At 39.5% G+C, this 26940-nt stretch overlaps 4 protein-coding genes and 1 long non-coding RNA gene across 13 annotated transcripts; 3 read left to right on the top strand and 2 right to left on the bottom strand.

The window, feature by feature from the left end:
- The first annotated feature begins 284 nt into the window (after nucleotides 1-284).
- On the top strand, nucleotides 285-5937 carry LOC6626084 (putative fatty acyl-CoA reductase CG8306). The gene is made up of 7 exons (XM_002048986.4): nucleotides 285-655; nucleotides 3612-4196; nucleotides 4256-4365; nucleotides 4425-4617; nucleotides 4673-4930; nucleotides 5363-5620; nucleotides 5681-5937. The coding sequence occupies exons 1-7, from the start codon at nucleotides 648-650 to the stop codon at nucleotides 5817-5819; spliced, it is 1551 nt and encodes a 516-aa protein (XP_002049022.1). The 5' UTR covers nucleotides 285-647; the 3' UTR covers nucleotides 5820-5937.
- Nucleotides 1028-5363, bottom strand: LOC116651244 (uncharacterized). 3 transcript variants are annotated; one of them, XR_004304235.2, is made up of 4 exons: nucleotides 3604-3746; nucleotides 1789-3536; nucleotides 1696-1733; nucleotides 1028-1632 (listed from the first exon to the last, which is right to left on the bottom strand). It is a non-coding gene; the product is annotated as an uncharacterized lncRNA (long non-coding RNA). The 3 variants fall into 3 exon arrangements; XR_004304233.2 differs by having other exon boundaries at nucleotides 1033-1632; nucleotides 1696-1950; nucleotides 3337-3536; XR_004304234.2 differs by adding an exon at nucleotides 5268-5363 and having other exon boundaries at nucleotides 1047-1632; nucleotides 1696-3536; nucleotides 3604-5191.
- A 457-nt stretch (nucleotides 5938-6394) lies between the features above and the next one.
- Tab2 (TAK1-associated binding protein 2) lies at nucleotides 6395-20316 on the top strand. 2 transcript variants are annotated; one of them, XM_032437129.2, is made up of 6 exons: nucleotides 6395-6706; nucleotides 13639-15424; nucleotides 18184-18387; nucleotides 18447-18986; nucleotides 19769-19822; nucleotides 19881-20316. In XM_032437129.2, exons 2-6 carry the CDS (start codon nucleotides 13669-13671, stop codon nucleotides 19907-19909), a joined length of 2583 nt encoding a protein of 860 aa, XP_032293020.1. In that variant the 5' UTR covers nucleotides 6395-6706; nucleotides 13639-13668; the 3' UTR covers nucleotides 19910-20316. The 2 variants fall into 2 exon arrangements, with proteins under 2 accessions (XP_032293020.1, XP_032293018.1); XM_032437127.2 differs by lacking the exons at nucleotides 19769-19822; nucleotides 19881-20316 and having other exon boundaries at nucleotides 18447-19361.
- Nucleotides 20209-22941, top strand: LOC6626086 (putative RNA-binding protein EEED8.10). Its single transcript, XM_002048988.4, has 4 exons — nucleotides 20209-20344; nucleotides 20407-20799; nucleotides 20865-21028; nucleotides 21082-22941. The coding sequence occupies exons 2-4, from the start codon at nucleotides 20635-20637 to the stop codon at nucleotides 22745-22747; spliced, it is 1995 nt and encodes a 664-aa protein (XP_002049024.2). The 5' UTR covers nucleotides 20209-20344; nucleotides 20407-20634; the 3' UTR covers nucleotides 22748-22941.
- A 114-nt stretch (nucleotides 22942-23055) lies between these two features.
- EndoB (SH3 domain containing GRB2 like, endophilin-B) lies at nucleotides 23056-26769 on the bottom strand. Of its 6 annotated transcripts, none has more exons than XM_032437291.2 (7): nucleotides 26589-26769; nucleotides 26026-26459; nucleotides 25897-25960; nucleotides 25745-25780; nucleotides 25454-25644; nucleotides 24782-25034; nucleotides 23056-24228 (listed from the first exon to the last, which is right to left on the bottom strand). In XM_032437291.2, the coding sequence occupies exons 1-7, from the start codon at nucleotides 26664-26666 to the stop codon at nucleotides 24100-24102; spliced, it is 1185 nt and encodes a 394-aa protein (XP_032293182.1). In that variant the 5' UTR covers nucleotides 26667-26769; the 3' UTR covers nucleotides 23056-24099. The 6 variants fall into 6 exon arrangements, 5 of the variants coding, with proteins under 5 accessions (XP_032293182.1, XP_002049025.2, XP_032293183.1 ...); XM_002048989.4 differs by lacking the exon at nucleotides 24782-25034 and adding an exon at nucleotides 24299-24536 and having other exon boundaries at nucleotides 26589-26761; XM_032437292.2 differs by lacking the exon at nucleotides 25745-25780.
- Between the last annotated feature and the right edge of the window lie 171 nt (nucleotides 26770-26940).

Here is a 26940-nt window from a genome sequence, read left to right as displayed (position 1 = left end):
CTGCTTGGAAAATGCTATTGTGCCCAAAGTTAATGAAAAATAATATCTTGATTTAAAAATTAAAATTATTCTATTTATTTTCAATTTATTTGAAATTCGCAACTGAGTTATGTTAATAAAGAACCGTTACGGTTGAGCAAGAATAGCTGGCTAATCCCCCTGCTATATACGCCACTGCATAACTGGTTTGGGGCTGAACACGATAATGACGATTGTGATCATAATGCTGATCATTGGCGTACCGAGAGACACGAGACGCGATCAACGCGAGCCGATGAAACAGTTTCGCTTCGGCCGGCAAACGTGCAAGTTGTGAGTAGTGAGCGCGCGCTCCACGAAGAGTTCCTAACGAGCACAGCTACCCACCCATACACAAGCCAACGTAACTGTTCACAGATACATATACACACATATATATTGTGTGTTTGCATGTATGCGCGCATATTGTTTACTACCCGCAGCAACAGCGCTAAAACAAACAACCAAGTGAAAAGAGGAAGAAGCAACGTTAAAAGAAGCTAAGTTTAGAGGCAACGAAAAAAAGAGAAATTTGGTACATTTTTGCTGCGATAGATCGATTTGTACAGACGATATAACACATTGAACTTAATATTCACCTCGATTCAATCAACAGCTGCTTGATTACAATGGCCAGGTAAGCATATTTGGACATGGACTTGCACAATAGGGCATCATCTAACAAATACCTCTGGCTAGTTTGACAGCTTTTATCAGCATGTGTGTGTGTGTGTGTGTGTGTGTGTATGTGGCTGTGTGTGTTACAGGGTTTCTGCTTGTTAATTTAAACATGTGGTGCAAAGTTCAGAGCTGTTTGCCAAAATCACAACAGCAAATTTCAATCTTCGAAGTTTTAAAGCTATAAATACCCTAACAGCTGCTCGCAGTCTACATTTTTAGAGAGTTTCTTAATATACATATGCATGTGGCTGATAGCTTACATAAAATATCTCTCACAAGCAAAACCATATTAAATTCTATTAGTGCCATAAAGAAACACACACATATTTTTCTTCAATCATCATTTTATTTGTAGTCTAGAACAGTTTCATAACTAATATTAATAATATCCCATTTTGACTTTAAGTGTAATGCCCAAAATATTTTAAAACACCAATATGCTTTCTCAAATTGTTAACATGCACTTAGCTGAAGCGTGAATTTGTTGAACAAATTGAAAGTTAATTTTTCTCGCATTCCATACGCCTCTTAAACTTTGACCTGCGCAACACCTAAAGCGCAAGCTCTTGATATTATGTACATATATCATCTGCTGCACTCTGAATGGCGAGAACTGGTTGCTCTGCCAGCATCTCTCTCTCTCTATCTCTCTCTCTCTCTCTCTCTCTCTCCACTCTCTATATCTCTATCTCGATAGACCCTCAAGCTGCTTGGAGGCGTTGTTGATATATGAAGCAGGAACTCTAGTGGAAAAATACAAAACACGCCAAACCCAATGGTGCCCAATCCCAATGGATGCCCAGTCAAAACAAGCTCCATTACCAGCAATTATGCCCACAAATAGCAATTAATGACCGTCTCTATGGCCGGCAACAAGGTCGGTTCTGTCCAGACGGTTGTTCAGTTAATAGCGGCTCCTGTTGATGTACGAACCTAGAATTAAAATTGAATTGATCAAAACTATTTTTAGACGTAAAATATATCCATAAATACTACCCGGCATGACTTGGTGGCGTAGAGTTACGATTTTTAAGCTGCCGATTTGTAAACTATATAAATGGTCTTATGGAACTATGCCACATAACTGACCTGTTTGCATAAATCAAACTTCTAGTGGCAGCCTGGGCACTTGTTCCATTTATAGCGCCCACAATTAATTGCTATAGATAAGTGTTCCACTTGGCCAAGCTTGAAAGCCTCAGCCAAAATCTAATCACTGCACTGCGCCACTCAAGATAAAAACACAATTTACTGTAGCGTTAAAAAAAAATAAATAAATAAAAATTGAATAAATAGTTAACAAAACTCAAGAGCTAGTAGTAAATTGGCTAAGGGCTTGCGTGGCAAAAAACGAAAAATTAAATTTGCAAATTTGCCAAGCCAAAACCGCAACAACAATTTTAATTTATGCTAAGTTGTTGCCACGTTAGAAGCACAGGTGAGTGCCAAATTAAGTTTTGGTTCAGCTGCCAGGCGGTCGCTTGAGTGTGGCGCAAAGTGAAAGCTACATTTGGTTGACAAGCTAGTCGAAGCGTTTCAGCCGAATCTGAAGTGGACATCAAAATTTATGCCGTGACGCAGCAGCTTGCATTGTGTGGCAGCAGCTGCAGCTGCAACTGGCCGAGCTTTGAACTGAAGGGCCTCAAAATTGCACAGAGTATGCAAATTGACCAAGTGCCCATTAAAGCTAAAGATTGCACACATCCACAACAGCCAATTGCCATTTGCGGGCCAATAGACAATAAATAGAGAAAGAAAAAAAAGCAAACAAACAAAAAGCAAATTACGCACGAATCATTTGCTTTGTTCATTATAAAATCATTTGCCACGTCCAGCCGCAGCGTAGACAAGCCGGAGACATGTTGGAGAAACAACGACTAGAGCATCATTAGGGCCAAAAACAAAGCGATGTTCGAAATTAGCTAATTAAAATTGCTGTTGCGTGTTTTGAAAAAAAAAAAAACACAAGTCTTGGGTCTTATCCAGAGCATCTTACAACCTAAATGACCTACTTACTACTAACATATGCAACTTTGATGTTCATTTGTGTGAATTTGTCTAGTTATTATACCAGAGCTTGCAGAGGTTATTATAATATTGTCACGATATATTTAATGCATAGGAAACGCAGGAGACTACGATCCCACATTGAACCTAACTCGAAAAACACGATTTTGGTAAAAAAAAAAAAGAGTAGAAATTATTATCTAGTCACAAGTGGTGTACAAGATATAAAGATAATATTCAGCATTGATTCAAAGTCTGATTTGTTGACTTCCGGTCAATGCTGGACAATATTAAAAGCCCAGATACAAGCTATAGAATATAGGTACATGTTTGCCTTTTTTTGCAACCCCAATCTACCTTTTTTTCTGGTTCTATAGCAGCTTAGCTATTACAGCTTAGTTTTATCTTAGGCTGCTTAATGGCATTTTTTTCCCCTATTAGTACTTCAAATTTTCACATCGTTTCAAGTGTTTGAACTTCTATGATCCCACTTATATCATAATACTTTTGCCATTGATTTTTTCGCTATTTCTGTACGCTAAAATCAACACGCCCACAGCTCGTTAAAAGGCCGCCTAGGAGTAGTCGTTAGTTGGATAAACACTGGAGCCGATAGCAGCTAGAACTCACATATATGATATCCCATAGCTATTACCATATAAAAAAAAAACTTGTTTTGAGCTTTGGACGTTGGAGCACTACGTTGGGAGAAATGCGACGAACTTGTTGTACGCTCCTAACTCGAATTTGCTGCTGCGCAGGCGCATTTTGTTGTCATAATCAAAGCAACGATTGAACGTGGGGAAAGTTTTCCTCTTATGCAAGAGAATCTGTTAATAAATGAAACAGCGTTAGTTATATAAACAAGTTATCATATTTTCACTAAATCAACTTTACCCATGCAGCTCGCCCATCGCAGATTTCTATGCGGGTCGCAATGTTTTTATTACGGGCGCCACTGGCTTTGTGGGCGTCACCATAGTTGAGAAGCTGCTGCGAGATGTGCCCAATGTGGGCACTCTGTACCTGCTGATGCGCGCCAAGAAGGGCAAGAGTGTGCAGGAGCGTCTGGAGGAGCTGAAGAAGAACTCAGTGTTTGATCGCTTCAAGGAGCTGCAGCTGGAAGCGCGCCTATCCAAGATTGTGCCCATTGAGGGCGATGTCGGCTTGGAGCACTTGGGCATTTCAGCAAAGGATCGCGAAACGCTTATCGAAAACGTGAACGTGGTGTTCCACTCAGCTGCCACCCTTGACTTTTTTCAATCCCTGAAAGAGACAACGAACATTAACTTGCGTGGCACACGTCGCGTTGTGGAACTATGCAAGCAGCTACGCCACTTGGACGCCCTGGTACATGTTTCCAGCGCATATGTAAATGCATACATTACGGAGGTGGAAGAGAAGCTATATCCCTCGCCCGATGATCCAGAAAAGATTATACAGCTGGCGGAAACGCTCAACGATGAGGCGCTTAAAGCGTTGGAGCCTAAGTAAGTTGCTGATGTATTTAAAATTACTGAAGGTTATACATTTTAAATACGTTTTACAGATTGCTCAAGGATCATCCTAACACTTACACGTTCACAAAACATTTGGCAGAGCATGAAGTGGCCAATGTGGCCTCACAATTCCCCTGCGGCATTGTGCGTCCCAGCATGAGTAAGTTTTACCATTTACCACAAAGCTATTGATATCATAGAGCCTTCGATTCATTGCAGTCACAGCCGCTTGGAAGGAGCCAATACCTGGCTGGACCATATCCAAGAATGGACCACAGGGTTTCTTCATGGGCGCATCCAAGGGCATTTTGCGTCGTTTACCACTCGATCCCACTATTATTATGGACTACATTCCCATCGATGTGGTGGTAAATGGCATTATAACCACGGGCTACTACGTCAATTCGCTTAAGTAGGTATTATTGCATGGGCTTATTCTGCAAGCTAACATTTCCATCTCATTGCAGAGTGAAGAATGGGGATCGTCCCGCAGAGCTGCAGATTTTCCATCTGACATCAAGCACATACAAGCCATTCCGTTTCGAGTTTTTGAAGGACAAAATTAATGGTTATTTGCATGATTATCCACTCAACAGCGCCGTCTGGTATCCCAATCTGCGCTTGGTTAGGAGTTTGATGCTGTTTCGTCTTGGTGCTATACTATTCCATTTCATACCAGGTTTCTTCCTCGATTTGGTTACCAAACTTTCCGGTGGCAGGCCCATGTACGTTGCTAAGTCTTAACAAATGAGTACAATTATGTTCGCGGTGCCAAAGGTTATCATTGCAAACTGACCAATTCTTCCTATTGAAACTCAATGATATGGAAGTCCGTTGTTGATAAGATTTTGCCCGAATATTAAGAGCATAACGGGGGGATTTTTTAGAAAATCAAAATGTCTTTCACACATCCACTTTGCTATCGCCCGATCTTTGGAAACTAAGTGATACATTGATCGCATTTATCCGATATTAGCCAATTCCACCTCCAACAAAGAAAAGAATTTATCTCAAGTTCGAATAAGATAGCTTTTAAACGGACAGACTGATCAATAATTTTACCACTTAAGGGGGGTCGAACGTGTCTTCTGCATCTTGCTAGCGCTCTTTGCAAGCTTTTTATTTAAATTTGATCTTCACAATTCTCTTCCTCACAGCTTGATACGTCTTCATAAGAACGTCTGGAACTCGTTGAATACCTTGGAGCGTTTTATATTCACCGAATGGCATTTTGACAGCAAACGTCTACTGGCGCTGTCCAAAACAATGAATCTAGTGGATAAGAAAAAGTTTACCATTGACATCGGGGAACTGACATGGGATGAGTACTTTGCCAACACAATCCGAGGAGTGCGTCAGTATCTGAGCAAGGAATCGCCCAAGAATCTGGAAAAAGCACGTCGTAAAGATAAAATGTTAGTAAATATTGCTTGACCTCACTTGCCATGCTTAACACTTGCCCACCTGCTTTACAGCCTCCTGGGTCTGCATGTGGCGCTCCAGCTATTATTCTTCTACGGCGTTTTCAAGCTTATTATTGGCGTGACCGGCATTTCAGCTGCGAAGGCGGCTCTTGTCTTGCCCTTGTTTTACTATCTCTTTGGACTGATTTAGGGCCATTTTACATCTGCGAATGTATGTTAAATATATAGTTGAACAGTTTCTCAAATATTATTTATGGTATATGTAATTTGATCAAGGTTTGGTATTAAAGCTCTTCATTTATTCTAAACGCAAATATAAGACAATCAAGTTGCTTATGGCAGTTTGAAAGCAAACCAAAAACTGTGTTTAAATTATTGAATTTGTAGTGACAGTAAACTAAAGATAAAATCGTGTGCCCAATTGTTTTAAATACTTTACCTGTTGTGTTTAGTCATTCCAGATTCTTCTGAATGCATCAAATGAAATATCGGTATATGAGGCTGTTGATATATCGATATTTATTTAATAAGAATCTTCTGATATTCATCGATTATTATTATTTAGAGCTGTTAATTGCATTTTAAGACGCGATCCTTTTTCTTTAAGCAAACTCCAGACTGAGTAAAATTTTGTATTATTTAACTATTATTAATTCAGGGCTTAACTAAAAGCAAACAGCAACGACATTTTTCAAATTACAAAGTTATCGCTGTTGTTAACAGTTCAGCAAACTGTTAAATTTCACTCTCTGTTATCAATCAATCAGCTGTTTCATTTGCCACACAGTTCGCGGATCAATCGGATCGCGTAGAAATAAAACGAAAATCAAAATAATTATTATTAAATACCATTAAACGCTTCGCAAAAACGTAACGTAACCGAATAAAAAGACGAGCGAGTGCATGTGCGTTTTTTTGCAACAAGTGCAAAAGCAATAGTGAAAGCCAATCAAGCGCCAACGCAAGGGCCATAAAGAGAGAAAAAGTGAAAATACAAGTTGATGCAATCGCAAAGTGCTGAGCAATAAACACAGCCCAAAGGCGCACACTTTACAAATATTCTAATAATTATTATTGGTAAGTGGAAAATAGAAATAACAATATGTAAAGCGTTTACATATATGAACGCAACAAGTTGCGTCCGCCCCCAACTCCCGCTCATAAATCTGTGTGTGTACACACTGGCTGTGCATTTTGGGCCATGTTTCGTGTAATTTCTTAACTTGGCTGGCACTTTACATTTTATTTGAATTATGTATTTTTTTTTTTATCTATTATTGCGTAGCGCTGCTGCCAATGTCACCTGTTTTTATGTGCTTGCTCTCTCGCTCGCACGCACACTGAAACACAACACACACACAGACGATCTGGCTGGTTTTTATCTTGTTGTTGTTGCCGTTTTTTGCCGTTAATACAGCAGCGTCGTCGCTGTTGTCGCTCTCTACGTGTCTCTTTCGCACACCCATACTCTTCTTTCACTGTGTGTGTGTGTGTGCTTAAGTGCACGTACATACGTACATTTACGAGCGAGCATGTGTATGTATATGTTTGTAGGTATTTTTATATTCCGCCCCCGCCCCATTCGCAAGTGATAACACACAAAACTCAGACAGGGCCCGGGCTTGGAAACGACGGGGTCCGACGTGCGGAGTCCGGGCCATTGCCTATTTGCCATAATGGCCTTAATTCTTATGAAAATATTTAAATACATGTGTGCCCTAGTACGCATGTATTAGTTGCTATATTTTTCCTCATAATTTCTAATCTAAAAGTGCAAATATTGATTTTCTATGTATGTGCCAGAGTTTTCAACATGCTTTTATCAATGGCCCTCATTGTTTTTTTCCATATACATTTTTTTTTGCCTAATTTCGGCGCATACAGGTGCCATTGTTTGTCAGTGCATAGTAAGAAACGTTTCACGACTTTTCGTGTAAATGTAAAAATATTTGTGATTTTTTCCATGATGGGTTTATGATATATGTAGGTGCACGATGTTCGCTGAGTTTGGTTAAGATGTCTTGAATATATTTTGACAAACTTTTACTTTTGACTAGTTTTCGATTCCCGGGGATGCTAAGTTAGTGATGGAAATATATAAAGATATCGTTTGCTCTTTGCTGGTGCATTAATCGTTAATTTTCGCTAATTGTCATCTCTATGCATTTTTTTTTTACATTTTGCTATTTGCACCAGCCACAGCGTTGTTTGTGTTGTTTCCATTTTACGTCTTTGTTTATATGCGTCGTTGTTGTTATTGTTGGGGCTGCTCTCGCGCTGGGCTCTTTGTTGCTGTTATTGCGGGAAATTCCCTGCACACACACACACACACACACATGCAAAAATATGCATACGTATGTATGTATGTTACAGTTAATAGTTTGAACTATGTACGCGATGTTTGCAATTGGCCTGACTTCATGATCCCCTTGGCTTATCAATATCGTTAGAAATGTAAAAAAAAAATAAAGAAAAAATGTTCAAAATTGTCGCCGCGCACGAAAGCGTTTCCCAGGCCAGCGACGATAAGCGGCAGCCCCACCTGCCAGCAACCCCTCCAAGTTGCGCTGCCCCCTCTGCTGATTGTCATTTATTTATTTTTTACGCCCAAATGAACATCGTCTAAATATAACTCAAATTGTTGTTGCCTTTGACTCCGCGTTGATTATTTGCACATTTACGAAGAACCAAGATAAAAAATAAAAATTAAAAAAAAAAAAAACAATGTGAAAGAGAAGGAGCACAACAAATGTTCATGGATAAATAAATAACCCGTATTGATGTCTGTATGCGGCATAATTGCTTTTATTCTCGCACAGCGCCCAAGTAATTATCAGGCAGGAGCAGGACAGGAGATTCGAACCACGTTTCTGCTGTCTTGTTTCCAATTTGAAATTCGCGCTAATGACGTCAGTCAAGGCCTGACGTCTGCAGAAAATTCCGCAAAACGCCTCTTCAAATTATTGGCAAGCAGCGGGCGCACAAAAACAAAAACAAAAAAAAAAATTAAAACAAAAAAAAGAAAAGAAAGAAAAACAAAATAGAAAATATAAAATAAAATTATTCTCGTTCCATTTTTGCGTGTTGTTTCCATTTCATTTCATGTCTATGCATTTGATTTATAATATTTCGTTTATACTTATACATTTTTTTCATCCTAATTTTTGTATTTTTATTTCATTTTTTTTTTTATTCGTACGTTCCCTACACAAAGTGAAAGTTGTTTTCCATGTAGTATAGCACTGTTATCTAGTTATATTCCATCTAGTTTTTCTACGCATTGTCTTCGGCCGACCCGTATGTTTTCTGTTTCAGAATTGAGTGTCTCGAATGTACAGCAAGAGACTGCAGCAAGGGGTAGGCATTTTTTTCTTTCGTTTTCATTTTTTGTGTTCAAAGATTTTTTGTTTCATATTTTTATTTATTTATTTTTGACAAGGCAGACAACTAGATTTCCGGTCAATGCATTGATACTTCAAATAGTCGGCCTTCGAAGACTGGCAATATAATAATCTACATAAGCATATCTCTTTAATGTGGATTGCTTAATTAATAAAAATAGACGTGAAATTGTTTTGATGATAAAACAACGGCAATACACGTAACTTGACAGTTCATTTCAAGGGCTACTAAACTATTTTCATGCGCTTTGATAAGCTATCAAGAATAGATTGGCTGCAAAGATGTTCTATGTCTTGATTTTCAACGATAATTAATCTATATAGCTTGGGTCTTACATAGCATAACATTAACACTAGCTTTAACATTTAGTCTTTCATCAACTTTAACATTAACATTTCATTTAACATTTATCTAAAATCTACCTATATGTTAGTTTGGCAAAAAAATATAAAAAAGCAAACATCAGATGTTCAGCTTAAACATCTGCTGAACATAACATATCGTTAACATAAGTCGTAACATTAATGTTAATATCAACTTTAACATTAACATGTTATACATTATCAAAAACAATCTAAATACAGAATGGGGATAACCCCAGTCAACATCAGCTGATCGACTGCTTGGAAAACCCAATAGCACATTTAGTTTTTCCTTTGGTGTTTTTTTCTTTTTATGAAAATATTGCGAAAAGCACGCGAAGCGCCGCCAAAGTTTGCACAAAAACATTTTAATGAATGGAAATTTTGTTCCGTCCAATTACAAGAAGATTCGTTCCGATCCGAACCGAGCCGCATCCACCATAAAACTTATATGTGTTCCCATAAATTTAATTACTTTGTAAACTTTTTTTCTGTTAATTTGTGCATTTTTGTGCTTCTCTTTTTTGCGCTCTTAGCACAAATTTTTTGTTTAGGCATTTGCGTGTGTCAAAAACCATTCGGTTACCTGAGCATATTATATATAGTCTGTATATACTCTCTGTTTCTTCTATCTTCTGCACTTTTTGACGTCGATTTCCTTTCCGAGATGAAGACTCGTGCATATCTCGTATATCGCACAGATATATACACAGTTATATATAAAGATTTGTATAGATGTGTATCTATTGCATATATCGCGCTAATTGTGAAGGTCGTTTACGTCTGCAGTCGTTCGCATGTTTGTGTCTGCGCTACACCCTCGCTATAAGCCTCACGAAACTGGCAAACAAAACGCGAATACGAGAATTAATTGAAATTCAACAAATTTTCATTAACACCGCCGCCGCGCCTCCCATTCTCACTCCACAAAATAAACCCAGAAAAAAGAACCGACAAGAAAATTGTTGTGTTTAAATTTGTGCCGATCATGTTATACACTTTGTAGGGTATTGAATAAGTAAGCATTGCAATAAATAAGAAAAATATCTTATTTAAAATATAAACAGTAGCGTGAACCATAAATTCGATACACTTTTCAAAGCCAAACTTTTCAGTCCAAGCGTCGGTAGGACATTTAAGGCTCGAACCTACCTGAAAAAAAAATTAAATATTTGAAGCGTATTCAAAATTCGATAAGTATTTCGAATGCCTGCCCCTGGCTGGCGTTTCGTTCATTCCCTAGCGTCAAGAAGTAGCTGCAAATTTTTGGATTGGAATTTTATGGAACAAAAAAAGAAAGACGATTTTTTTTTATAATTTTAGCCAAGCATTTTGTGTTTGTGTTGTTTCTGCTAATTTTTATATTTTTGCATTTTAATTGCTGCTTAATTTTTTGAGTTTTCTCGCATTTTTCGTTATGTTGTTATCATGTTTGCTTTTGTGGCAAACTTTCAAATAAACAAATTCTGGAATATGTGTGCCTGTATTTGTGACTGTGTGTGTGTGTGCGGCTAGAAACAAATCTTGGCTGTTCGCTCTGGATATAAAAATATAAATATTATTTATGCCTGTGGCCATTTTAATGGCGCCATGTTTAATGTGCCATATCCAAATTTAATGCCAATGCTTTATTGTTAATACGTTTTTTGTGCATAAATGTTTGATTTTTATTGCCATACTCGTATATTTCATTTTCCGTTTGCGTGTGTGCGTGTGTTCAAAGTTTATTATTTGTTTTTATTCATTTTGTCAGTAGTTTTTTCTATTTCTGCAAAGCACATCAAGAGCTCAGGTAAGCCGCAAATGCCGCCCGATAAATATACGAGGGCCGCTCCGATACTTATTCAATTAATTTCTATTTAATCCTTCTGTTGATGTCCGCGATTAATTTTCACATGGGTGGCTATTAAGTGCCCACATACATATCTATTTAATAGTTTTCTGCGAGACATGTTATTTTGATTTTTAATTAATTTCATTCTTAAACAACTCTTTCAGCTCTCATATAATTTATATGCTGCTCATTTGTGTTTTGATACCCTGAACCCATTGGGCTTAGCAAAATAGGGTATATTAGTTTTGTAACAGGTAGTAACAGGCAAGAGGAACGATCAACGATCTCACAGACTAGAGCTGAATACTTTGAATATTGAACTTAGATCATCCAAGTCAAAGAAAAATATCGAGTTTAGCAAAATTTCGTCCTGTTTTCACGTACTCGATTAAAATCGATTTAGACAACCTGAGTATCGGAGCTATAAATATCTATGGAACTAAACTTGGGCAGTCAGATACTTTGGAGCATATCCAGATAGATATGGAAGCTCGAAGGATTATGACAGCAGCTCCGCGCTGGTGTAGGGTATCTCCCGGTCTCTATTATCCGAGTAGAGCATTCTTTGTTGTTATTTTGTTAAATTTCAAAGATTTCATTCAATTTTCGATGCTTTTGTGCAACACCCACACAAAAGTTTATTTTTAAGAAATTTATAAGAAAACCCAAGAAAGAGAGCGAGGGAGAGAGAGAGAGAGTGAAAACACATTTCAATACAAATATAAAAGAATTATTTTCCTTTACGCTTACACCAATGTGTTTGACTGTGTGCGTGTGTCAAAAATATTGAATGATTTAATTGATTCGTTTCAGTTGATCTTAATTTTGCCTTCTGCACTATAAATAATACTGCATCCGACTTGGTGCGCAGCTTAAAAGTCGGTTTTGTGGCTTCATTCTGCGAATATCGTTTGCGATATTTCATACGATATTTTTAGTTTTCGCATTACGCATACGTCACATGGTTCAGTCGAGTTTGAGAAGGAAATTACAATTTGTTATTTGTTATTTGCGGGCATTCATTCGATTCAAAAAATATTGTATATGCTCTCAAAAATACATAGGCACACACAAGCGTGTGTGTGATTTGTATGTTTCGAATTCTTTTGAATATTTTCGAAAATCAGTTTATCGCTGGCATTTAAAGCGTGCAAACGCGTCTGAAAACATTTTTCAAAAACTGCGGGAAAATCCGTTTTGATAAAGAATTTTTCTGCATATTAAAATAAATATCTTTATATATATATACATAAATATACATAAGCTCTTGCTGTGCCGTATAAATTCGTAACTGAAATGTGCGTAGAAACGTCTCGAAAATGCAAAGTTTTAAATAAATTTGTGAAATAACTTAACAATTAACTGAATATGCAAAACGCACAAATGCAATACAAACCAGCTGCCTATTAAATATACAACTAATAGAAAACTGGCAAAAATAAACAAGCAAATTATAAATAAATAAGAGAAAACTTTGAAAACCAGCAAAAGCTGCAATTAAAAAAAATGTAAATTATGTTCAAATGAATGAGCTATACTAAAAAAAAGCTCGTTAGAAACACGACAACTTAAAATAAATATATATGTATATAAAAAGTAAAGTTAACTATATAATCAAGCAAGTTATTAGAATTGTTGGCTAAATATTTAAAACATCATCAATCAAAATCGTAAAAAGCAGATTTCGCATTTTGAGCTGCAAACAAAATTCAACTGTTTGATCTAAATCAAGATGTAAGTTTTTGCACTGGGCTAAGGTTAATTATATTTGTACGCTTTAATCAACTTTTGATAAATTGTTGCCATTTCCCATAAATCAATGTGCTCCATCACATATTTGCATCCATGTCTATCGATATGCCTGTATTTGCTCAAGTATGCATATTAAAAAATATTATATTATCCATGAATATGCACAAAATGTGCTATATTTGTCATTCTATATCTAACTCGGCTTCCACATATATTTATATAGTATATATATATTTATGTCATCCTTGACACTGTCCTACAAAAGCGGCACGCGATATCAAGATTTAGCTAATACGACTCTTCTAATTTTTCACTCTTAATATTATTATTTATGTATGTGATTTGTTTTTGAGCATTTTTTTATGCGGTCTATTGTGTCATAAATATTTTTAAATTTTCTCTGTCATTTGTTTATCGTTTTCGGCGCTTAAGCAAATTGTTTGAAGCTCTTTGATTTTCGTGATTTTGTGATTTTCTTGATTTTTGCCAGGTTCTTTTGCATTCAATTTGCCGACTTAGTCGCTGTGCTAAATCTGGCTATGACGATTGCCGGTTGACGTTGGCTTTTCCTGTGCCTCTTATTGTTTTCCATTTGCTAATTGAATTAGCTTTGAGAATGCTTGTGAAATGCGCCAACTAAAATCGAAATTTAATTGCAGGTCTGCAACTGTGACAAATGATGGCCTAAAATGGCGGCTACACCACCAATACCGCCCGGAGCAAATAATTTCCAACTAAATGGCAATCCTCCGCAGCACCAGCAGCAGCAGCAGCAACAACAACAAACGAACCATACAACAAGCAACAACAACACGCCCGCCATAGTCGAGGCACTGCAGCAACACTTTCAATTCAAGGCACTGCTCAACGCCGACGAGGATCAGCAGCAACAGCAACAGCAACAGCTCCAGCAACAACAGCAGCAGCGGAACAACAACAACATCAACAACATTAGTCGCAGCAGCAGCTATGAGCAACTGGAGGAGTCAGCGTGCCGGCCAAAAGCAAAGCTAAGCTGCCAGTGCACCAACATTAGTATTATGCATTTGTTCCATGAGATGAAACAGGAGTTTCCCACGCTGCCGGATGCTTTGGTGACGCAATGCGTCAATGAGAATTGCCATCAGCGCGACAATTGCATACAAATGTTGAAAAAGGAGCTGGTGCTGCATCCCTCACCCGTGCAGTCGTATCCCGCCAAGGTGGTGCAACAGCAACAGCATCTGCAGCAGCGTCAGGTCAAGCCACCCACGCCTCTGAAGCCCTCACGTGCTGCGCCCACACAGCCGCCCCTTGGTAATGGCACGTCTGAGACGCCGCCAGGCACGCCCATTGCACGTCCGCGCCCAACAACGTTGAATTTGCCGCGTCAGCTAAACGCACAGCTGCAGCAGAAGATACAACAGCGACAGCAGCAGCAGCAGCAACAGCAGCCGCAGCGACAACAGCTGACGCCCAGCGCGCAGTACAAGCCGCTGCGTCGCGCGCCGCCATTGCCGCCGCTGCCACCCAAGCCGCAGTCAGCTGTCTTGCTTCCACAGCAGCAGCAACAACAGCAGCAACAGCAACAGCAGCAGCTGATGAGCAGTTTCTCCAATGATTCCTCCTGTCTCACCAGCCCGCTCAGCTCCAGCGAGTCGGAACTGTCGCTCAACGTCTCCTTATCATCGCCAACGACAACAACCACAACGGCGGTGACGGCGGCAGCTGTTGCTGCTACTGCGACGCCAGCAGCGCTGCCCGCCTCACCAGCTAGTGCGCAGTTACGCTCACCCGTACGACATCGGTCAGTTATAACGCTGCAGCCGGAGCCGCCATATGCGCGAGAATTTCTTAACAACGCGGTCACCATTTCGCCAGCGCCAACACCGCCATCGCCCACATCCGGCGCGAGCACGCCCAGCGGTCGCAAGAGTTTCACCTCGCTAAATCTCACGTTGCGCCAGCCGCAGGTCAGCAGCAACGGCGCTGCACCCTCCACAATAGACATTACGGCCGGACCGGCGCCCAGCGGCAACGGCAGCAGCGGCATCACCTATTCGAGCAGCAGCTTTGATGCGCGTCGCGGCACCCACAAGAATTTCCAGCTAACGGTCACCGACGAGGGCAGTGTCTTCAGTGCCGGCTGTGTGCGTCCGCAAGCGCCGCTATATGCGCCCTGTCCGCCGGCCCCAGTGCTGGCCACCGATGGAGCAACGCCACCCCCAGCGGCTACTCCGACGTCCCGACAACTGCAGCTGCAACTGCAACTGCAGGAGCAGGCTGCAGCAGAAGCATCAGAGATGCCTGAAGTATTTCCATATCCCACTCAGGCGCAGAATCATGTTGTTGCCTCAAACTACAACAACAACCATCTGCACAACATCAGCAACAGCAGCGACAACAGTCCCAGCGTCACACACATGCCCCTCTACGAGGGCGTTGTGCCCGAATGCGATCGAGAAGGTGAGTCGAATCATTGAGGTGGGGACAGGTATATCGTCATCGGCAAGTGTCGACATGCCGTGGCATATGAAATCATTTTATCACCCATTCAGTTTTAACAGACAAGCATTCTTGGCAGTCGCAACAGTAGATGGCGGTTGCTGGTTCAAATCTCTGGCTAGTGTACAAATGATGAGCGCTCTTAGCCACAGTTATTCAATATAAATTAATTGGTTTAAAGTGTGCAATATAACTTTTGAATTAAATTTGTTACTGCTTAATCTTCGAAGATTTGAACCAGCATCTTTCTTTAGTTCCTTTTTATAAAGTTATCTTTATCTGCTTGCTTTAAATACTTCCTCACATTTTCTTAGTATTCTTATGTCGCGTATTTTGAAAGTATTCAACTTTTAACACATAACAGATGTCATGAACTAGCATGATAATGGCCTATATAGTATATTATGAAACGCAAATATGATTAGAAATAACGCAACCGTACCTCCAATTATAGTTAGACCTCAAAATGTTTCGCATGTCTGAAATCGCCTGTTATCTGCGTCGTCGTTCTGTTTCTGTTCCTCCATAGGCTTTATTTATAGGGGGATTTTTTTTTTCTTCTCAATATAGAAGCGGCCTAATCGCGCAAGCCAGTCTCGTTGCCGGCCCTTATCAGGCCATTCTGTTTACAATTGATAACAAATTGAATTACGCCCCAAATATATCGCTCCGCGCAAAATGCTCGTTGTTAAATGGACAGCTTTAAAATAAACATTTACCTTGGTGAAAACAAAAGAATAAATAAGCTTATTGTCATTATAAAAAAAGCTCAATCGTATCTAAAATTTAACGATTCAGTATTAAGATTCGGTAGTGTGTTAAATGAGAGCGTAAATGCTAGAAATCGATATTTATCGATTTACGGATAATGGGCTGAAATTATGATATACGAGAAGGTTCGATTGTTAGTTCCAATCTTCAATCCTAAGATCTTGTGGGGATCTCCTTAGTCGCCTCTTACGACAAGCGGAGATGTACTGTGGTGGTATTCTTATGCCCGCCTACCACACGGGCTAGATAAATCTTTATACATATCAGGTTAAGTCCTGGCTTTAATGGCATGCCAAATCTTTAAAATTATTAAGAAATTTTAGTATATTTCTTTCTCTTTAGAATATCTTAAAATGTGCCATATCATTAACATTGTTCTATAAAATTAATCTTAGAATTTTAAGTAGTATTTTCTTAGTTCATTTTCGACAAATAAATAATATCGCCTGACTTAACTGCCAGCGAGTAGAAAAAATCAGACATAATATAAATTATAGATAATACCCAAATAATCTTCTCATGCATCTTATAATTATGATATTTTTTTCGTTTTCCTTTTTGATTGCTGCATTATGTCCACCCTTCGGCAATAAAACAGATAGCTTACCTATATATCCAATTTACCTAGCTATATTTGAGGTATATATGTATGTGCTATAATATGGCGCGCCCACGCTTCAATATTTATGTATGTACATGTATATAATACCTAGAGTCCGGCACATTATATTCTGTTGAAATGTCTCTTGTCTGGTTTCTTTGGCCTTTGTACATTTCATCTCATTTGTTTCTATTTCGTTTCATTTCGTTTCGTTTCGTGTTTTTCTCAAATATATATTTTTTTAATGTGCCTCCTCCGCCAGCTGCGTTTCTGCCGGTCATCCCCACCCACCCTGCCGTCCACGACATTTTATTTATACAACAATTTTGCTCTCTCTCTCTCTCTTTTCCTTTTCTGCAATGTTATTGTTGTTGCGACTCGTTCAAGTTCAGGGCGAAAATGCGACGACGAAGACAACAACAACAGAGCCCAATTCCGAATGCGTATCCGTATCCGAGTCCGAATTTCGAATTAGATCGTAAAAGGCGTTTCACTTGACACGTTAAGCATACGCAGCGTGGGCTGTCCAAATGCTTTTCTAATGCCATTCATGATAATGTGGCTCCGATTCTAATTATGAAAATTGTCGCGTTGAATTTTAATCACGAGGTTCACATGTATTAAAAGCACTTAAGCATTTGTCTATCGTCCCACTGAAGAAAGCATTTGCTTTTAGCCAAGTATTTTAAAGGCGACAGTCAATCAAATTGAAATAATATTTACACTTATAATTTTGTATGCTATTCTCTTGGAATTCGGCTCGCAATGGCCGCATTAATGAATTAATTTATCAATTCAAATGTCTGCAAAATTCACGCAAATGACGTAAATTCGATTTGAAATATACATACATATGCTTATATATATATATATGTATGCATATGTATACGAATGTATGTCTATGTCTGTCTCCTCCCTTGGCCCATTGCCCTGTTTGCTATTTCCGCTAGAAATCTATCAAAATGTCTAAAAATATGCCCGCTTTTATTTTATTTTATTTGAACTGCTTTCTTTTTTTTTAAGTTTGTTAAAATCAAATTCGAAAATCGTTTGCGCTGCTTATTTTCAGCAAAAATAAATTATTATTAGATTGATTTCTCGTGTGTTTGCGCATTTTGACTATATTTAAATTTGTTTATGAACTTTTAGCCAGCGCAAAAATGCGCGCCATTATTTTTAGCAACAAACAGAGTAATAAAATGTGAGCTACTGAGCCATATAAAACCCCGAAACGCATACAAACACACCTCACCTACATATATATCTATATATATGCATAAATATATTTAAGTTAAGTAAATATACAATGCGTTAACTGTTCGATATTTTTGTCCAATTCTGCTTGCAGCGCATGCGGCGACCATTGAGCGGCAAAAGACGCGACGGGACAAGCTGGCGAATGCGCTGCGTGACAACAAGAAGCGTCTACTTAGCCTGGAGCAGGAGATCAACATACTGACCGAACCGGTGCCGGTGGGCGAATCCGAAAGACTGGATAGAGATATCAAAAAACTAACTGAGGACTGTCAGCGGCTGCTCAATATGATCAATGGTAAGCATTTATTTGCATTTAACTGAAATGGATTTAAACATCAATCTCTGTCATTGCAGATCCCCAGCTGAATGGCACTGCGGCCGCAGCCAATTCCATGAATCGTCAGCTATCGGCGCCTGCCGGGCCACAACAGCAGCCATTTCCACGACAGCGCGCTGTACCTGGCAGCGGTCGCACTCTGGCACCGCCCAATTCGCTGCGATTGCATTCGGTGCCCGCAGCGCCGACACAGTCTCATCTAGATTTTGTGCAACATCACAGCAGTGCGCCCAGCTCCGCCTGCCTGACGCCGCAACAGCAGCAGCAACTGCAGCTGGAGTTGCAGCCGCCGCCTACCTATGCACAATACTGTCAGTTTCAGCAGTTTCTGCAGCAGCAGCGGGCAGCTGCAGCGGCGGCAGCGACATCATCGGTAGCAGCTCAGCAGCCACGTGTCAACCATATCAATCAGGAGGAAGAGGAGGAGTCCCTATCCGAATCGGAGGTGGACGAAGGCGAGGAGCCACTCGATATGTGGGCCTGCAACTTGTGTACATTCCGCAACCATCCGCAATTAAATATTTGCGAAGCCTGTGAAAATGTTAGGATCCAGCCGGGTATGATACGCATTGTGCATAGCAGCAGCGCTGATAATGCCACGGCCACGCCCACAACAACAAATACAACCGGCGCTGGTCTAGAGACCGATGCCAATCGGCAGCAGCCATACGCTTTGCACACGTGATCGATTGATCGACTGATAATATAGAACGCACGATCGATTGATCGATCGCTGGCTTGCCTGTTTGTTATCATTGATAAGTGTACTAATTGTCAAGGACCCAAGCTATGTTCTATATATATACATATATATACAACCAAAAGTTTCTCTAACATGCATTGGCTTGCGCACTTTTGTCTGCATGTTGGCAACTTTGAAACTGTGATAGCATATTTAAATTAGTTTCCAGTTAAGCAAATTAATTGAAAAAGTCAAGGCACGCATGCAGCCTCTATAAGTATATACAAATAAATGCACTAAATGTGTGTTACGAACCGAAATAATAGCTCGTTTCAAAAGCACGACAAATCTTAAAAAAAATATACAAACAAAAACATATACGAAACAGATAAATGGAAATAATTACAAATTACATTAACCTATTTAACCTATCTATTCACATATAGCTTATGTTTAATTAATATTTATGTCAATGCATATGCCTCATTATCTGTTTTATTGATAGCACCTGTATTACTAAGCAAACAAAGTTTATTATTATTTTAAGCAGCTTGCATAAATAAAGAAGTTATTTAAATATTTACACAATTCGTTGTTGTTGTTGTAGTTGCTTATAATCAACTTAAATATATACTAATTACAATTGTTTTATTCCAGCGCCGATTCTTAATCGTGAGGACATACATATAACGCTCTCACCCGGCGAAAATCGTAAGCATTTTATTTATTTAACCTAATTCTCATAATTATTATGACTGTCTGTTCATAGGTATTATACACTCTTGGATACTATCGTGACCATCGGCGAAATTCTAGCAATCAAAACTAGACAACACACGCGAAGTGTTACTTTCTATTTATTAAACTTATTTAATTTGCTTTTGTATTATATTTGCAAGCGCTGCTGGCAGCGTTTTTTGTATATAGATGCGTAACATATTTTGACTGCTGTTTGTTGATTTTCTGACTTAAGAATCGAAGACTTTTAGTAGAACAACTGTTTATTGAAGCTAGTGAATTTAAGTCATAAATTGTGTACATAATGTAAATATAGAAACAATTGTGTTAGGTTTTCTACAAGAAACACAACAAATATGAAATATGCAAATATTTTTTTAGGGCTTTGCTAAAAAATATTTAAGAAAAAAAAAAAACGTTATAATTTACGAAATTAAAGTACGAAGGAGAAAACATTTGGACGCTGTTTTATTTAGAACTTGAATTTATCAATAGGTGAGTGTGAATGCCGGGAAATCCAAAATTTAAAAATATATATTTTCATCCACTATCGATAGAAGTACATAGCTCCGAAAGCTAGAGATGAGCGATAACAAGTACCCGATAACGTAAGTATCGTTTAACTCTATCGTTTAACTCGGACGTATCAAGAACAATTTCGTGCAACCGCAAGAATCAACAAAAGTCAGAGCGCATATGCTGTGGGGGCCCTCCATCGTATATGGAAATTCTATTCTATATGTAGCTGTGCTTCAATTGTCGTAGTAGAATTTAAAGCAGAAAAAATGAGCGCTATTCAAAATTTCTTAAATATACGTGGCTCACGTGCTTATAGAAGAGTCAACGATTGTCTGCCGACGCACAAAACCTATTATTTTCAGGGCGATGAAGCCTACACCGAGGACAACATATTGGTGAAGAAACTTTTTTTGTATAATATATCACCAGGGGTAAGCGTTTGGCAACAATTTCATATTCCTTGAATATTTAAGATAAACGAATTTTCCTGCATTAGCTATCGGCCAAGCAATTGAGAGCCTATTTCAACACGTTCGGACGCGTCGACCACTTGCATCTCTTTGGGCAGCCCAGCAACCATTTCGGCTCCAAGGGCTCAAATGATAGGCCAAAATCAAAGAGTGGCTTTGTCGTCTTCGCAGATCCACGTAGTGCTGCAAAGTAAGTAAATCAATTATGCTACACACATCTAAAGTACACGTTGTGCCTTGCAGAGCACTGCGTCGAAAATTTCACAATGTGAACAAAGACCGTCTATCTGTGCAGCCCAGCGACAGCTGGCATCAGCCAGACGCCTATGGCATACCACGGAAGCAGTTATCTTCCGATCCGAACGAGCCGCCGGCTGCCATTCTAAATCTGAACGATCATTGCTTGGATTATATAGTGCGTCTACTGGCACTGCCCGATCGCATTCACTTTGCGCGCACCTGCATACGTTTTCGAGAGATCTATAAGCGGGCTTCACCAGCCTTGGATAAATGTGTAAAATTTGAAGAATTTGCTGACATGACTATGTGGGATGTGCGTGATTTCTTTGTGCTGTCCGGTCGTCATGTTCGAAAGATTGAGGGCATTATACCAAAACGTCATCGCCAGCGTCTGGGCGAATTTCTGGGCGCCCACTGCACTAATCTAACCACTTTGCGTATTACGGCCAATAAGTTGACCGTTCGCACCATGAACAAGATCTTTGGCAAGCTGACCCAGCTGGAGAGCCTACAATTGCACGGTTGCGACTTGCGTAATGATGCTCTGCTTGCGCTGAAGCATTTGTCACAGCTCAAGACACTCGATCTGTCTTACAATGACAAGTTGACTGGGCAAAATATGAATCGCTTGCCGATAAGCATTGAGTCGCTGACACTAACCAGTTGCACTGGGCTGCAGTCGAAACTATTGTCCCGGGTTTTTAAGGCACTCAAACAGCTTAAGGAGCTGCACATGAAGGGTGTCTATACCATTGGCTCAGGCTTTAAGCAGCTGGTCAACAGCCAGCGCTCCAATACGCTGGAAACTATCTCAGTTAGCAATGGGCTTGGCTTTGGACTGAATAATCAATACGAGCACATTGCCAGGCTGCCCGGCCTCAAGAAGCTGACTGTCCACAGTCATGAGGAGGATGCAAAGCTGCGCCCCGAGCTGCTTACGTGGCTGGTGGAACAAAGGTCCGAACAACTGGTCCACTTTGAAGCACGCGGTCAGAACTGCATCAATTCGGAGATGGTTTCACAAATAAGCAAACTACGCGCACTTCGCACGCTCATTATACCCAACAACGATGCAATCAACGATCGCGAATTAGAGGTTCTGAGCAGTCTCCAAGAGTTGGAGGAGATCAATCTTAAGTATTGCTGCAATGTTAGCGGCAATGCGGTGCTGCGCTTGATACTTTCCTGCCCCAAGCTAAGGGTGTTGCATTTAGAGAATTGCCCGCAGCTCACAGAAAAGCTACTATCTGATATTATTTTTAAAATGCGCTTACAAATTCGCCAAAAAGAAATCCAGCGTCAGCTACCCATCAAGCTTAGTATATACGGATGCAACATTACCAAGGAGAACATGCGAAATCCAGATGTGGTTTCCAAGGACATAATTGATGTATCCTTTGTTTCACCCTCATCTGATCTTTGCTTCTTTGACCTATCCGATTTGTTGGTATTCGACAATGATATGTTCTTTGGTTCAGACGATCTGGACGCAGACCATGATCATCGTTTGTATGATATGGGTTTTCTAAGCGATACTGACGATGACTACGATTATTCCGACGATGATTATGACGGGGATTTTGACGAATTGGATGGGTTTGACGAATTTGGTTACGATTTAGAAGATATGGATTATTCAGATATCGAGGATTATTGGGATAGTTTATAAACAGTTTAACAAAATTAATATTATATGCTAAAACTTACCCCATATTTTTAGATATTGGGGCTAGTATCTTCTAGTATATCCATTTACTGTAAATTCGTATTACACTAAATTTCGCCAAACATGATAATTATTAAAATATATATCAACAATATATCACTACGAAAAATATATTAATCTGGTTATGAAACGCTAAACCAATTGTTTGTTGCATATTGTTAACATTCTTTATTATTCATATATTTAAATTTTAATACATTTGTTTCACATAGTAGTTTATGGTGTGCTTGCTTGTTTTTAAAAACCATCTCTAGACGCGTTTCAATGTTGAAAACCTAAAATCGTTGTTTACTTTGCTATGCTTGTTTTTTTTTTTTTTATGGTATTGTACGTTTAATAATTACGTTAATTTCAAATCTCTTTTGTTACTTTGATTTAGCGCTAAGTCTGGCTTGGCTTGGTGTTTGTTTTTTGTTTTTGGACATATCTTAAACTTTAAATAGCAACATTTAATTGACTTTGGGGTAAAAATTGCACCGAAATTTAACAAAGGCAGGTAAAGAAGACAGTTAAGGTAAGTATATTTAACCTAAGATAAATTATATACTTTTGAATAGTAATATTAACAATCTCGTAAATATATATTTAAAGAACACTTTAAATTTAATTAACGAATAAACAACTAGCAAAATAACACAAAATATAATACTTTGTTCAATGTGAGATTGAGAAGCTTAATAATTAATAAAGACTTCTTTAGTTTTGCAACAATAATAAATGTTTGGAATATTTTGCACTATATAAATATAAGTTGAATAAAAATAGCAAATGTTTTTCTTTTTTAGATTTTGATAATTGAATTCTTAGGAATTTGAAAAAACAATTGCATTTAATTTCATATTTAAGTGGAGATTCTTTATATCCGAATTAGTATTGATAAATATATAGTTATTTAAATATTTTGTTTCAAAGCTGAGCAAGTAACAAGGATAGGTCATTTAGCTATATGTATATCTAAATGCTGGGTGATTGGAATGCATTTTGTGGATTACATGAGGCACACTGATCAAACGACATGGACTAAGCTAGGACGCAATGCCCTTTCTTTCTAATTTAATATGTGTGTGTGTGTATATATATATATATATAGGTTGTATATTTTATATGTATATTCTGATAAATTATTGTACTCTCTTGCATAATTTGCATATGTATTATGTTTGAACTAAGTATGTAATAATTGTCCAATTGCATTTGCTCTAAATGTTAATGAGTATTTGTTGTATTTAGTTGGTTTTCTCTAACATGGGTTTTGTCTTTTCATTTTGGTTGCGCTGGCATTTAAGACTATCCGCTTAGAGAGTTACCTCATGTTCCTCATCGAGCATTTCGACAAAGGCGCGCGGCACCAGGCCCTTCATCAGACCCTGCTTACCGTACATGTAATCCTCATTTACAGGTGAGCATTCGGCGACAAAGATGACCTGTCAGTTACGAAATCGAAATAGGTTAGAAGTTTGATGGGGAGGACTATGAATAATTTGAGCTGCTCACCTCGTTTGCGCTTAGATTCAATTCGGTGTGATCCTTGGCATCATAGGAGCACAGGACCCGCGCGCGCTGCATTTGATCCGTGTTCACATTCAATTGCATGGACTGATTAGCTTTGTGGCCGGCACTGCTGCTGTTGTTGTTGCCAGGATTACGTGCTCCACCGCCCATGCCGCCGGCGGCACTGGACTTGGCGGCATCATGCAAATCGATCGGCGTGTAGGGTGTTGGGCCTCCCAAGCTGATGGAAGACGCAGAGGCAGAGAGTTTAAATGACTTGATTGTGTGTGTTGAGTTTGTGGGTGTTGAGTTTGAATTGACTAGGTGCGACTAGTGAAACCGCTTTGACCAAAAACAGAAGCAAACGACTCTACGATTTAACGACTATTTGATTAATGACAACCAATAGTTAAAGTTATGCCTAATATTCGTATACAAATGTTAACCAAAGCTCGTTTCAATTTCGATTCAAGGCGTTAATTAAACTGTTGTTATTGCGCTCGTATCGAACTCTATCTCAAAGTCCTCCAGTAGATGCGTGAGCGCCTTGACCGGACCGATATCAATGGTCTTATAGCCCTCAATATCATTATCATTATCATAATCGTAATCGCTATCTAGTGCTAGTGCTAATGGAGTGGAATTGGTATCTGAATCACAGGAATGAGCCGAAGCAATGCTGGGAGGCCCATCGACATCTTCGCTATTGATGCGCAGGCGTGGCTTCGCTGGCTGCATTCTGTAAGACCACAAAACAATACAAACCGAAAGGTCAACAACAACCAAAAGGACACACATGTACACACAATGCCAACCACAGTGCAAGAATCGTTAAGTGCCACCTATTCAAGTACTCAATTTGCATATAATAACTAATACATATAGTACATGTAAAGAAAACAAATGTAAAAGGATCAGCTTATATTCATAGTAGAGCCCTGCATCGAGTCAATCGAGACGCGTTTCGGATAGTCAAACAATTATTTTGACTCCAGACTAAAATATGTTCGGTTCGGTTCGAGCTGTTTGAGTTGCAGCCGATCATACTATTACCGATAAGCTCGAACATGTTGGCTGGCTCGTCGAGTTCAAACTTTGTTTGAATGAGTGTTTAGGTCAACCGATGCATGGCCCTACTCCATAGCTGTGACTACTTACTTGGCCAGCTCGCGCTGCAACTGATCCATGACATCGCCGCACTGTTTGTAGTACCGCACCTGGGTCTGGATAAAGGCGTGCAGATGGCGCAAGTGCGATGCCTGCGATGTGCTGATGCCGTCCAACAGCAACTTGGTGATCTCCGACTGTCGATCGAACTCGGCCTGAGCCACGCGCAGGTCGCGCTCCGCCTATATGAGAACAAACATAATTGTTAGTAAAAGAAAATATATAAATATTTTATAAAGCGTTTAAAATAGAGCATTGAATAGGCGCCTCGATGGGCGATACCTGTTCCAAGGCAGCTTCTGGCGAAATGCCATCTTTCTATAAATTACACAAAACACATCCACATAGAGGAAAAGCAGCACAAAAGTGTAAAAGCAGAGGCGAAAATCTATAATGAGCATAATGCGACAATTTCCATGCCGACCCACACTCACCGCCTGTTGACCCAGCATGCTGCGGGCCTTCTTCACGCGATTCTTGCACGCATCCAAGTCCAAGCTGCAAGCAACAGACACACACACACACTTATCATATGCCTAATCTTTGGATGGTGTCAGACTCACCGCTTCGTCTCCAGTATGCCGCGCTCCTTGCTGATGGTCTTCATTTCGCCTTCTAGAAATTTACGCAACGGTTGCGTAAAGCATATGCCTGAGGTGGCAATGAAGTCGTGCTCGCACTGACCCAGCTTTTGCTCGGCCTGGCCCACTTTGATTAGTGCCTGGCCGTAGGGCATGTCCTGGCCAAAGTCGCCGCCCGCCTCGATCATGTCTAGCGCCAGATGCTCCAAGTTGCTGAGGCGTTTCGGTTTCGATTTCTCAATCTTTTCGAATATGTAATCCTCGACGCGATTCTGTGGATTCGGTATCAGCACCGATTCGGTGTCGCGCACCAATTTCTCTGTCCATGTTTTGGTTACGTCGGCGCGTTCCGCTAGATTTTGAAAGTGTATATCGTACTCGGTGCGTTCGGTGGTGCCCAATTTCTCCTCCGTTAGCTGCAAAAGGGCAAGGGTAAACGAAAAATGTGAATCGCGTGCGCAAGGCCCAAAACGCCACCCATATCCACACCCACAGTCAGGCCCCAACCACAAGTTTGGTTAGCTATTGGTTAAGTCATGACTTACCTGGACTACGCGTGATATTGTGCTACCCGCCTCCTTGACCAGGTTCTTCATATTGAAATTGGGCAAGTTTATGTTCATTTTCAGGTGGAGTTAATTAAATCAAATTAGATTTTTTGCAAGCCAATTCTTGTTTGTATTTATCAATAGTCTAATAAGAAGCAGAGATGCCAAGCAATCGATGGCAAAGTACCTACAACTATCGATGGCATTGCAAATTTTCTCTGAATGTAAAACTATCGATAGTATTCTAAATGATATCAGCGATAACTCTTGGCAATTGTCCATCACAATTATCGCTAGGAAAAAATCAAATTAAAAATCCAAAAAAATAAATTTCCGTAGCATAAAATTA

This window comes from Drosophila virilis, chromosome 5 (assembly GCF_030788295.1).
Source record: "Drosophila virilis strain 15010-1051.87 chromosome 5, Dvir_AGI_RSII-ME, whole genome shotgun sequence".
Lineage (NCBI taxonomy): Eukaryota > Metazoa > Arthropoda > Insecta > Diptera > Drosophilidae > Drosophila > Drosophila virilis.
The sequence above is the reverse complement of the archived record's forward strand: the minus strand, read 5'-3'. Positions and strand labels throughout refer to the sequence as shown.